Source organism: Mustela putorius, unplaced genomic scaffold (assembly GCF_011764305.1).
Source record: "Mustela putorius furo isolate JIRA1106 unplaced genomic scaffold, ASM1176430v1.1 tig00000430_pilon_pilon_pilon, whole genome shotgun sequence".
Classification (NCBI taxonomy): domain Eukaryota; kingdom Metazoa; phylum Chordata; class Mammalia; order Carnivora; family Mustelidae; genus Mustela; species Mustela putorius.
Window position 1 is genome coordinate 13,363,414 of NW_025421377.1, and position 14,401 is coordinate 13,377,814.

Consider the following 14,401-nt stretch of genomic DNA (forward strand, 5'->3'; position numbering starts at 1 on the left):
CTATACTCCCTCCCTAGGTTATCATATCTACTTATCTTATCTACTATCTTATTGATTGCTCTACTTCCCAAATTTATGAAGATTTCTTTTCTGAGTCATTAGCCTGTATTCTTCTTACCAGATTACTTCTTACCAGATAACTTCTTACCAGATTGTTTTCATGAAACTATAGCCAGTTGCTTGTGCTTCTTTTTCCTGCCCTCCCTTTTACCTTTCATGTTCAGCCAATCACCAAGTCATGCAATTTTTTTGTTGTTCCTAAATATAGATCAAAAATGTTCCCTGTCACTGTTCGTTTAAAGCAATTATTTTGTCCTTACTGCTAAATTTGTCTTCTATTTTACATTCTTTAAAAAAAATCCTTTAGTGGATTTAATTTTACTTAAATAGACAGGCTTTGGGTTAAAGTACAAAGGTTAAGGGAATGGAAAATAAACGCAAATATAAGCCGTTTTGCTAATATTTTTGTATTCACAGGAAATAAACATACAGAGCAGGCTGAAGATTTCAGTCTCTGCTAAATGGAGATTCGGCTACAGGCTTTATTTTTTGAGTGTATTTTTGAATATGTGGAGTAACTCTTGGAAAAAGGAGGTTTGAACAGGGCATCGAAGGCTTGGCCCAAGGAGATAGGTGCACAGGTACACACGTGCATGCACATCCCTGCTTGAGTCCTCTGTCCTGTAGTTAAGTGTCCTTACCCTCAAAGCAGTGGTAAGTGGTAGTCAGGTTAGTCAGTTTATTCAGTTGACCTCTTCCTTGAAGAGATACCCAGAGCCTCTCTCTGTGTGACTCCGCGGCGCACTTCTCCAACATTTCTTCAGTGGCCACTGATATTCCGGCTTCTGTATTCATTCTCCTCTCTGTAGATGCTCCCTGCACTACTTCATGCCCTCCCCATGGTTTTAGTCTGTATTCGACTCCTGAGTCCAACTGAGAGTTGAAGACTTATTTATTTATTTATTTGAGAGAGAGGGAGAGAATGGGGCAGGGGAGCGAGGGCAAGAGAGCACAGGTACTGTGCTGGAGGGGCAGAGGCGAGGGGAGAGAGAATCTCAAGCAGACTCTATGCAGAGTGGGAGCCTCACTCAGGGCTCCATGTCACCGTCCTGAGATCGCAACCTGAGCCCAAACCAGGAATCCCAAGCTTAACTGGCTGGGCCCCCCAGATGCCCCAACAGTTGAACATTTTTAAATGTTCAGTGTTTATCCTGACTCCTTAAACTCAACATGTTAAAATGCAATACATTATACTGTGTTATGCTCTCAACTCACTGAGTGTAGCTGCTCGCCTCTGTGTCTGTGTTTACTGTTATTCTTATTGATATCCTTTGTTTTGAAATCAGTATCCCAACCGCCACTCCCTTCTTTGAAAACTCCCTTCCAGTGCCCTAGGGTTATCCTAGCAAGCCTCTGATCCCTGTCCTTGGGGTCACAAAGAATCATGTGGCTTGTGTTTGTTCACCAGCATTTAGCCCCTGCCTCCACCCCCACCTCACATCCCTAGACTGGGATCTTTGTTGTTATCATTCACAATTCACCAAGGACTTTAGGCATTTTGAGTCCAATGTCTCCAAGCAGCTTAATAGTAGAGCAGAGAGTCCCAAGAAAGTCCAGAAGAGGTTTTAACAGCCAACTGGCTGAGGCCTCAGAAAAGAAAACATGAAAGTGATTTGTGCTGACACAAGTGAGCGAGAACAGTGTTATTTAATCCCTAGTCAGGAACACTTTTCGCTAGGTCTGTGCTTGCCGTGGAACTGGGCATTTGTTGAGGTTCTGCCTGTCCGTAGTAGTGAAGCTTCTTTTCATCCAAGCCTCCTGGGTCCCATGGACAGTGGATAGTTCCCTAGTGGGGCATCCTACCTGGTTATCAGATTTTACATCTGAAGGTTTTTCCAATTTATTCAGCTAATACCCATTACACATCTAATGTTAATACTCTGTTCCTTGTTACAGCAGATTAACTCATGGTATAAAAGTGAGTTCAAGGGCCCCTGGGTGGCTCAGTGGGTTAAAGCCTCTGCTTTCAGCTCAGGTTATGATCCCAGGATCCTGCGATCCAGCCCCATGTCAGGCTCTCTGCTTGGCAGGGAGCCTGCTTCCTCCTTTCTCTTTGCCTGCCTCTGTGCCTGTTTGTGATCTCTTTCTGTCAAATGAATAAATAAAATTAAAAAAAAAAAAAAAGTGAGTTCAAGAATATGCTTTCTTTGCCCCCAATTATTTCCCCCAAGGCAATATTACCTGAGTACAGCATGTAATAGACAATTTTATGGACTATCCTGCATTTGCATTGTTAACATTTCCCATGTCTTGGTTTTTTCTCTACTAATCAAAATCTCTCCATTGTTAGCATGATAACTGAATGGTTAAAACAAAACAAAACAAAACAAAAACTTTTAACTTAAGCATATTTTTTTCCATTGGACTTTGGTCGCTGATTAAAGCATTTAGCAACATAATTAAAAGTAATTTAAATAGCTAATTAGATAATGTTATAGTTTCCAGTAATACATTACTTTAAACAAAACATCCATCATTTAGGAGTGCAATTTATCACTGGGTTACTGATACAAATGCAATTATATGTTAAATGGAAGAAAGCATCCACAAATCAACTTAGGCTCTCTGTAAAAATTGCCAAATACATAACTTTTGTGTAATTCTTACAGGGTCAAAAGATATACATGGAAAATTTTGGCCTCCACATTTTAGTTGGCTTTGTAACTGTCTAGTGTCTGGTTCTAAATCATATTTTTGACAGTTAAGAACCAGAATAAAGCTTTCCCTATGTATACGTTTTGACAAAACTTGACTGATGTATTTAATTAAGCAAATTGTCCACTTAGTCAAACAAATGCTGTAAGTGTATGATTTGCTTATTTGTTTTGTTTTCTTCTTAAATTAACTCATTTTTTAACTTAATTTAACTTTATAGCCAGATCAATTCAATGTTTGGAAGCACTTTCAATGTTATTTTTAAAATAGTTATACCAAAGTTAAGAAACAAATTGCCTTTTAGCAAATGTTAAAAAATGTCCTGAAAAATTCTGATTTTGAAAACCGTTTATTAAAACTGAAAATAAAACCAAATCAAAAAAACAACCTCTGTAATTCCATACCTAAGTCATGAAACTGGATCCCCAAATTGGAATACTTTTATTATTCAGTGATTCATTACTTAAAATATTAAATACATTAAGGAAAATACCCTTATCCTTGAAAACTGAAATCTCACATTTTTTTTTTAGAAACCTCATTATTAAAAAGAACTTCATGTTTAAACAACCAACTAATTTCAGAATGATAGATAAATAAGGATATTTTATTTTATTTTAAGAAAAATATAAATGTATAGTCCAGAAATTCAGTGTCTCTTTATTGTGGGAATACCCTGTCAAAATGTTGACTCAAGAACAAACTAAAAATAATGTTACAATCAACCTCTAATTCTGTTAACTTTCTGATGAATGATATGGATGCGTTAGATTCTTCTGTGTGTATATGTGTGTGAGAGAGAGAGAGAGAGAGACAAAGCAAGCAAGATGTTGAATAACAAACCAAATCCATTTATTTTTTGAAAAGTTATCTATTTTTTGAGAGAGAAAGTGAGCTAGAGTGCATGAGCAGGGGCAGAGGGAGAGAGAGAAGCAGACTCCCTACAGAGCAGGGACTCACGGTGGGGCTCGATTCCAGGACTCACGTGTAGTGAGCTGAGCCCAAGGTGATGCTTAACCAACTGAGGCAACCCGACGCCCCCCAAATCAATATTTATGTTAAGTTTCAAGTGACAATATTTATAGCAACAAAATTTCTTTCTCTACCTCCTTTCTATTTTCACTTCATTGTTTCTCCTCCCTTCTTTTATTTTCACATTTTATGCTTTGTAAAAAAGTCACAAGAAAAGTTTCATATATTTATTTAAATTCATATTTTATATATGTACACGTTAGTGAGTTAAATATTAATGCTTATTTATAGCTTTCATGTGTGTATCTCTATAATTATTCCTATTATGTGGAAATCAACTTAGGAGATGATTGGTAAACATAATTTAGAATTTCAGTTTTATGCTTTTAAAAGAAAACTTGAGTTTTTACAATTAAACATTTGACTTTCTTCCTAGCGATTATGTTCACAGTCTTGGAGTGGGAAACATAAATTTGACATGAAATGATGGGTAATTCCCTGTGTAAAAATAAGATATATATGTATGTTTAGCAAACATCTAAAATCAACAAACTAAAAGAACGTATTTGCCACAAATATAAAGTGCCGATTTCTAAAAAGATTTTCTTGTTAAACAAAGAACTTTTACAATAGTGAACCATGTATAAATGTAAGCAAGCAATTCATAAATAAAAGGAATGTGAAAGGTTGATGAACATGAAAATATATTCCATTGTTCAAATAGAATACTGAAAAATTTGTAAGAAGGATATTGTATCACTGTTTGCCTACTACATTAGCAAAATTTAAGGGAATTGGTAATATGTCGTTTTGAAATGAAAGGTGCTATTGGTAGAACTATACCTGTTTATTAAGTTTTTTAGATATCTAGTTGTTGATTTTTGCCAAGCTTGAAATATATTTTCCCTTTGGTCCATCAGTTTCATTTATAAAAATATACTATAGGGGCACCTGGGTGACTCAGTTGGTTTGACGACTGCCTTCGGCTCAGGTCATGATCCTGGAGTCCCAGGATCGAGTCCCGCATCGGGCTCCCAGCTCCATGGGGAGTCTGCTTCTCCCTCTGACCTTCTCCTCGCTCATGTTCTCTCTCACTGTCTCTCTCTCAAATAAATAAATAAAATCTTTAAAATATATATATATATATATATATGTATTATAAAATATATTTGGTTTTCTAAAATATTTTAGCTATGGTACACAAATATTTTTATACTTCCTTACAGTACTCTGACAAAAACACATGGACATTCCCAAATGCTCATCACTGTAAGATATATTATATAAGGTTTAGAGGTATATAAAAGGCAGCCATTAAAAATGAGGACTACAAAAAAAAAATGAGGACTACAATACAGAAATGAAAAGACATGTTCATTAAAGGAATAAATAAAATAAATCAAAGTATCAAACAACATGTATAGTGTACTGCTACCTGAATGAACTGTAAAGAAGGGCAGGAGGAAACATATAATATCTTCATTGTTCTTCATTTTTCTGTAGAAAATTCTAATAGGAAGGTCACCGCAATGTTAACTGGTTATCTCTTGACAGTGGGGGAGAGTGTGTGGAGAGAGCTGAAGGAAAATTTAATTTTTCTTGATATAAATCTCTATTTTCCTAAAGAACACTTATTATCAGTGTATTTACATTATAAAGTATACTGATTATGTTAATTAATACTGAAAAATGAAACTTTTTTTTTTAAGATTTTATTTATTTATTTGACAGAGAGAGAGATCACAAATAGGCAGAGAGACAGAGAGAGAGAGATGAGGAGAAGCAGGCTCCCTGCTGAGCAGAGAGCCCAATGCGGGACTCGATCCCAGGCCCCTGGGATCATGACCTGAGCCGAAGGTAGAGGCTTAACCCACTGAGCCACCCAGGCGCCCCAAAATGAAACATGTTTTAAAATGAAAATAGAATCCTTAAGATTATATAAATAAAACAAAAATGCGATTTTGTTGGATGACTCAGTGGTAAAACATCTACCTTCGGCTCTTGTCAGGATCCCAGTGTCCTGGGTTGGAACTCTGCCCGGGGCTCCCTGCTCAGTTGGGGAGGCTGCATCTCCCTATCCCTCTGGTGTTTCCCTGCTTGTGCTTTCTCTCTGTTTCCCTCTTTCTCTGTCAAATAAATAAATAAAATCTGTTTTAAAAATGCAATTTTTGGTAATAGTTTCCATAACAAAAAATGAAACAAGGCACACACAATACCCCTGGGGTTTTCCTGAGAATCTCTACGCACGCGATAATATTTCTACAGAGACTTTACCTCATATACCAGCCAAAGTTGTAGAAAATCTGAGTGTTCTTTTTCTTTTATTTATAAGAAAACTGTGTTAGGTAAGGTTTTATGAAATAGCTATTACTCTGAGATTTTTAAAAATCTCATAATGTGACTAAAGTGAAAAATATTCTATTTTAATTAAAATGGTTAATTGCAACTGGTTTGTTTTTTTGGTATTAGTTTATCCCAAACACTGGAAAAGCAAACACATGTGCTTTTCCTTCGTATGTAATAAAGATGACTTAACATTTCTTCCTTTTCCTTCCGGTAGCTTTCAGCCGTGCCCCAATTCCGATGGCTGTGGTCCGCAGAGAGCTGTCCTGTGAGAGCTACCCCATAGAGCTCCGCTGTCCAGGAACAGATGTCATCATGATAGAAAGTGCCAACTATGGAAGGACTGATGACAAAATTTGTGACTCTGACCCTGCTCAGATGGAGAACATACGATGCTATCTGCCAGATGCCTATAAGATTATGTCTCAAAGGTATGATATTTTTTTGCGTGTGCATTTAGTATAAATTCTTAACCATGAGTCTGTGTGACATACTGAACATAGGTAAGAACACAAATAGCATTATAAATTTTAGAATTTTTCAATTTAACTGGTTTCCCATATCACTAAAAGGCTAGCATTAGAGATTGCAAATGGCATTTGAAAGTTATTAAAATTTATTAGATTATTATTAAGTTTGATCATGTATTCTGACTTCTCTAGAACTGGGATCAATAGCTAAAAAACTGAATTTATTTTTCACAGTTTCCAAAACAGACTTTTGTAATTCTCTCCAGAAATTATAGAAAAATTATTTTACTGCTAATAAATATTTTCTGTCAGTGTATGAAAAAAATAAAAGTTAATAGATAATTTTTATAACCACTAATCAAAGTGTAATGAAAGACTATTGATTAATGATTATTTGGCCTTGAAAAACAATGAAAAAGTATTATTTTGTTATCTAGTATATAATGTAATTCATTTAAGCTATTCAAAATATTACCATATTCAAATAATATAACTTAAGTTATCATATAATATCACTGGATAAGGAAAAGAAGGTCTTCAATTCTAACAAAACTGGTCAATGGGAATCCATACTATGAAAGGTTTAAATTATACTAAGATTTCTTGATAAATTAGCTAAATATTTTATATATATATATATATCTTAAATATTTGTTCAATATTACTATGATTTCTTAGAAATTAGTGAAGTCATTCATTTACTATAAGCCTTCATATTTTCTGAGTAAATATGCTCACAGAGTAACTTTAAAATAATGAATAAATTACTTATTTAGTAAATATTTTTTTTCAGTAGGATTTCTATTTAGCCAACTATTTTCTTCTATTATTTAAGTAAGGAGTTCTTAAAATACAGGGGAAATCATGGCATATGTAAAAATCCACAAATTCAAGTATATAAAACAAGAACAATAGTTCTCGAGGCTTATCTTTCTTGTGTTTGAGAAAGCCTGCATTATTTTTAGCTTTTTGTCTAAAATTCTGATGATTAAAATGCTGATATATATCTTTGTGTATGATTAATATATTGATAGTATCTTATTTTTTATAAATAATTATATAAATTGTTACTAGAAATTATAACATGCCCAGTTTTTGATGATCAAAACATCTGTAGTGTACTTGAAGGATGATGGTCTCTCTGGGCAAATCTGAGGGCTTTTGTTTGTCTATTTCTAAAATGCTAATTCATGCTAAGGTGAATATTAATGAGAAATAAGGTTTTTAAATTGGGGATTCCGTGTGATGGAAGTTTGGTTGCATTTGGTTCTTCTTGTGTGGCTCTTTCCTTGTTATATCTCATTTTGTGTCTCTTTTTGTTACACATTTGACATGCCGCCAAGTATGGTTAAATTCTCTGATGTTATGCCTAAAAGAAATCTAATTAATTCATGATGTGTAGATGTTATAATGGTGTCTGTCCTGAGTGGTTTTCCATGTGGAGTATGAATGAGCAATAAGACTAAATGGTTATTTTATTTTATTTATTTCTGCCAGACTCAACAAACAAAAAAATAGATTCTTTGAATCCATTTGAGGTGTGGGTTGAGGAGGAAATTCTGCTTTTCTGTGATTAGCTTTTCATTTTAAATGTGGCAGAAGCATTAACTTCAGTAGCTCTTTGATCTCTTTATGATTTTCAATGAAATTGTTTTAATCCTTTTATTGATATTATTAATGGCTCCCAAAATAAGCCCTTAATCTTATAATTATTGCAAAAAATAGTTACAATGGATCCTCTCAAGCTGCTGAATTATATGGGATGTGTCTCTAAAGTGACAAATCTGAAGAGTGAAATTGCTTTAAGCACCCTGAGTGAATCATTTGTGGAAGCCCCCTGGTGGTTTCTCAAGTAAGAGTTGTCAGCTCAAATAACTGTGGTTAATTCTGCATGGAGGCGAATTCTTTGGTTGTATTTGGACTGTTAAATACACTACATTTATACTTACCCAAATTAAATGCTTTTGACTCTTAGAAGAAATCAGGTTCTATCTTGTAAGTTCCCAAGAGATGAGATAGCCATGTCTGCTTCGGCTACTTTATAATTAGTGAACTTTCACTGTTTTGCCAGTGACAGCATATTAAATAATGCTAATAATTTCTAATTATGATGTGGATGTATCATAATTAATAACAATACGGAGAGCTTCAATGATCCATTTTAATTTAGATTATAATGGGAAAACTTCTAAGAGATATTTAGATAGTTACTGCTTTCACTCATTTAAAGTTCTAAAAATACATTGTATCAATGTCTAAACATTTTTAAGTGTGTCTCTGGATCGGAGAATTATATTACAAAATACAAAATGTTTTCATGTATCCTTGTATAACCGTGTTAAACAGCCTTCGTAACTCACTTCAGCCTCATAAATTAGATGTGTCACAGGCAAGGACAGACATGAAATAGTTTTCAAGTAGATGTTTGAATACACATTGAACAAATACATAAATAAAACTGTATAATAAAATTTAGTTTTGCATGAAAAACTGGGGACTTGTTTCAAAAGGGTATGGCTTAATGTCATATTTTTCCCCAGTAGAACTTTGCCATCTGAAACCTTCTCTAGAGGAACCAGACCCTTCACCGTCTGGTGGAAGACACCTTGTTTTCTCAGATCCAAGTGTATTCTGTCGCCATTTTGCCTTCATCCCCTCTGGAAGTTCTGTGCTTTTTTTCTTCTTTCGTTATCCTACTAGATTTATTAAAATGTCAGAACACATTTCCTTATCCTTCTCAGAACTTCTGTTTTCACTCACTCGTTATCGTCTGCATCTTCTTTATTGCCCCTAAACATTAAAGAACCCGCATTATCACACCCCAGAGACGTCTTGTCTAAAGTAAATTGCAGGCTTCTAGAGGGCAGACCTTCTGTTGATTTTACCTAAAACTACTTTCTGATGTTTAATGGTGTGTAAGTAAATAACTAAATGTGCTCTCTGATGGTGTCATGCCACTTAAAATCTTAATTCTATTATCTGAGTGATTTTTGCTCGTTCTATTTTACATTTACATGTTTCAGAGATTTGAAAAATGGTACATACAGCTTTAGAACCTAAATGTGAAAAATGACTGTTGGCAACTGATAACTGCAAAAATTTTACATTTTGAATGCAGCTGAGGTTTCGCGTTATCTTCAGCTATTAATGGAAATATTTCCATTTTTAACTCCACCAACACTTGAAATTCCGCAACGTGCAGTGCCCCGTGACAACTTTGAAGTTTGGTGGATGAGTAAGCCAGGCATGGTTCCTGCCCACACACCTATAGCTTTTTGGCAGATAGTACACAAACAGCTAGATTATTTGCTCGGTGTTTTATTTTTACATCATTTATGTTTATTGAGGAGTTGAAAAAAAGGAGGAAAGCTCTTTTGGCCAGATAATATTAAAAAGTGTTCACTGGAGAGGGAAGGTTCAGCTAGTCCTTGAAGGATGGCAGCATTGGTGGAACCAGAAGAGACCAAAGTGATATTAGATTTATAATATATTAGATATATAAGATATATGAGGCATATAAGGTACCCAAAAGAGCATGAGGGAACAGATTCCCTTCAATGACCCCTCACCCAACCTCTTCTGCCATGGCTTCCAAAGCTTATTGGTGCCTGCTCTGCACTATCTCATCTCTCCAAAGCCTCTTTGAAATGTGCCACCTCCTGAGGCAAGTACCCCACCAACCTCCCCACAGACTGAGTTCACATGCTCTTAAGAAACCTCGATAAACTGATGATAAATTAGCTTCACGCTATCCCCGTTGTCAGTACAAAGTCCTGTTGGAGTTCTTCTTAGTAGTTGGACAAAAACGCCATCTAAATGCAGGAAGTTTGAGTATCATATGTCTTCCTCATGCCATCTTTTTGGACACATATTTTAAATATGTGGTGTAACAGTATTACTTTATGTGGAATTGTTTCTATTATTCAAATTGAAAAGGCATTTGTGAACAAGTATATATGTATGTGTACATAGTGTACATTTATTGAGGTATAATATACATATGGAAATTTGCACATATAAATATCTACAACTCAGTGGATTTTCACAAACCAAGCTCAGGTTAAGACATAGAACGTTAACAGCATCTCAAAGGTGTTCCTTTAAACTCTGCACCAGCCATACTCCACGCTTTGCCCCAAGTTTTACTGCTGTTGAGCTTCTAATACCTTGTTTTGCCCATTTTACAATTTAAATATATGAATTCATATGGCATATGTTTTTTGGTATCTGGCTTCTCTCACTCATTACATTCATCTTTTAATATAATATTGTTGAGACATTTTTATATATCATGTATTGTTTATCATATTTTATATATCATATAACATATATATTGTATAATCCACTCACTTGAAGTATAATGATATATTAAGTAAATTTGCCAGTTTACCAACTTCACCATAAATCAGTTTTAGAATATATCCATCACCACATTAAGATCCTGATGCCCAGGGACACCTGGGTGGCTCAGTGGGTTAAAGTCTCTGCCTTCGGCTCAGGTCATGATCTCAGGGTCCTGGGATCGAGCCCCGCATTGGGCTCTCTGCTCAGCAGGGAGCCTGCTTTCCTCCCTCTCTCTCTGCCTGCCTCTCTGCCTACTTGTGATCTCTGTCTGTCAAATAAATAAATAAAATCTTAAAAAAAAAAAAAAAGACCCTGATGCCCATTACGGATAACACCCCCATCTCCTTCCCACACCACACAATGATAAATAAATACATTTTCTCTATATATGTCTATTCTTAATGCATTGTTTTAAGCTAAAAATTGAATGTTTTAAAAAGGTTTTATTTATTTATTTGACAGACAGAGATCACAAGTAGGCAGAGAGGTTTGGGTGGGGGGGGATCAGGCTTCCTGCTGAGCAGAGAGCCTGATGTGGGGCTAAATCCCAGGACCCTGGGATCATGACCTGAGCCGAAAGCAGAGGCTTTAACCCACTGAGCCACCCAGGTGCCCAAAAGTGAATTTTTAAAATCAGATTAGATTTATTGGGCATTTCAGTGGGTACAGTATAAAAGAAAAAGTAGTTATTTCTGGAAACATGGATATAAATATGTTTCTTGCATCCTGAATTCTTTTGGAATCAAAGATCATAATCTAGACATTTAATAAATACCCTCTTTAGATTTTCCTGTCGAGTGAGATGTTAAATATGTAAAGTAAGATGATTTTTTTCCTACTTAAATGAGTGATCGGAGTTTTACTTTTAATCTTCTACCAGCATTTTATCAAGGTTACATTGTCATATGTCCTTAGTCACAGTGGGAACATGCAAAAAAAGAGAGTGGGGGAGGGAGTGAGGAAGGGAAGAAAGCGTAAAGAAAGTTGTTTCTCACCCTTCTGGAAAAGTTAGATTTCAGTTTATATCGGTACCACTACAGGGGATTTTATAGCTGACAAAAAGATCTTGGTTTTTGTTGTATTCAATCCCGGTGAGGTTAAGAATTCTTACAATAGCTGTCGAAGAAGAAATGTCAGTGGCAGTTTCTGTGTGTACATAACTGAATAAATGTTCTGCAATAACTGTGCATATATATATATATATATATATATGTATGAGTTTTTCAATTTTAGTATTCTCCTTCATTCCTTTAACAGAATTATTACATTATATCTTGCGTTTCTCTTATGAATTATAACAGATCAAAAATAATCCCTCATATCAGGGATTTTCCATTGACTGTTCTATGCAGTAAAAAGAACAGATGGGCATAGAAACTATAATATATAACTCTTTGCCTTAAGAATTACTCTTTGTGTGCATGTTTATTAAGGAGAAAAGGAAACGAAATGAAGGAAGGAAGGAAGATAAATCTCATTATCAAATCTGAAATGTAGAGAATATGGAGAAGCTGGGAATTTCCTGTCTGGAAGACATTTACCTCTTTGTTAATATATCAGCCCATTTCAATTCTGAGAACACATTTGATAATGTCTTACTGAAATGCTTGCAGTATTGCTTGCTATTCATTTAAGTTTGAATGAAATTATATTGCGTATGTGTGCTTTGAAACTTAAGAGTTTAGTAAGTGATTAAACTATTTCAGGATAGGTTAGGATAAAAGCTAAAGGGAATCTTGTTGGCTGTCTCTTCCAGAACTTGGGAAATATTAACTCTTCATGCAGCCGTTCTCAAAGTATGGTTTATGGGAATTTGAAATTCCTGAGTTTTTTCCAGGGATCCACAATGTCAAAACTATTTTCATAATACCTCTAACTTATTGTTTGCCTATTTCATTGTATTAGATATAGCCACTGATTGTGCCAAAGCAATGGTAGGTAAATTTGATGCCATCTTAGCAGAGACCAAGACTGTAGAAATAATTTACTTTTAAAAAAATTTCTGTTTTAATTTCTGACATGGTGCATAATAACATAACTTACACAAACTGATAATCTTTGAGAATCTTATTTATATTACGAGTTAAAGAGGTCACGAGACAAAAGGGTAGAAGAATTGATGTTTTAGCAAATATGTTTTTTTCATTTCTGCTTATGGCTGAACATTAGTTATGTTTGTCTTCATTCTTTTATGTTGCATAATACTGAGTTTTAAAATCATCTGGAGTTTTCTTCATGAGTGAATGATTATTTTTATTGAAGTATAGTTGACATATAATATTGTATTAGCTTCAGGTATGCAACAAGGCGACTCAACAATTATGTTATGAAATGCTCACCATGGTAAGTGTACTTGCCATCTGTCACCATTCAAAGTCATTACAGTATGGTTGACTGTATCCCCTAAGCTCATTTGATTGATAAAATCTAAGAATCACTTTTTTTTTTTTTCATTTGTAGTGAATGATCACATTAGCTGTTTCCCGATCTCCAGTTTTTTAGGTACTTTTACACTTTGTGGTCAGTCTGTAGAACTTGACATCTTATGGAAAATGTTTAAAAGATATCACCAAGGAAAGAAATATAGTTTTCTGTAAAGGGGAGATAAAATTGTCTCTTTATTTATACAGGATAAAAACACTGTAGTAATCAACTTCAGTATAGCTTAAATTCATATGGAAAAGGACGAAGCAGGTTATGAACATCAATTCTGTCACTGGTTAAATTGGATACCACAGGACTCTGGAAGAGTATAAGTTCTGATGAGATTTAACAGACATTCAGAATAATACCTCAGTTGCCTTGTCATTACGGTGATTTTAAAGATTGCTAAGGCTACTGGGGTGTGGATCTCAAAATATTTTTTACTGCCTTTTATGTTTCATTTTACTGATGAGGAGGCTGAGGTACATGGTGTTTAAGAAATTCACTTAAAATTACTTGATATATGATGGTATAAATGTGACTGCTCCTTTTGGCCACAAAGCCCATGATTTTTTTATTTTTTAGCCTTTTTTTTTTTCCTTCTCAGACACATTTTAAAAATATTCAAAAATTTTTAAAAAATATTTTGAAAATATTTAAAAATCATTTTGGTTATCAGAAAGATTCTTTTCATTTCTTAGTACATTAGAAAGAGTAAGATTCAAATCCATACATAAAATATATATAGTCCAATTAATCATTTGTTGGTTAAAGAAGAGTAAAGTTTTAATAAGAAACCAACCTTACAAAATTGATCAATATAACCATTGAGTTAGATTTTTAGGAAAATATCCTTTACTTGCCTGCTGATTATTTAGGCATTTTACTTCTAGCTGTAGTTTTAATATTCAGGGTATAATATGCCTTATATAAATAGGAAATATATTGTTACTGGTAATAATAATACCTATATACATTTGTTGTGTCCTTTTTTTTTTTTTAAGATTTTATTTATTTATTTGACAGAGATCACAAGTAGGCAGAGAGGCAGGCAGAGAGAGAGGGGAAAGTAGGCTCCCTGCTGAGCAGAGAGCCCGATGCAGGACTCGATCCCAGGACCCTGAGATCGTGAC

The 14,401-nt window shown here is 34.6% G+C and overlaps 1 protein-coding gene across 18 annotated transcripts in view; it reads left to right on the top strand.

The window, feature by feature from the left end:
• Window positions 1–14,401, top strand: part of ADGRL3 (adhesion G protein-coupled receptor L3) — an 839,163-nt gene that overhangs the window by 385,122 nt on the left and 439,640 nt on the right. For all 18 annotated transcript variants that reach the window (XM_045079818.1, XM_045079821.1, XM_045079816.1 and 15 more), the window contains one exon: window positions 6,248–6,461. In XM_045079818.1, coding sequence (XP_044935753.1) covers window positions 6,248–6,461 — 214 coding nt within the window. The remainder of the gene's footprint in view (window positions 1–6,247; window positions 6,462–14,401) is intronic.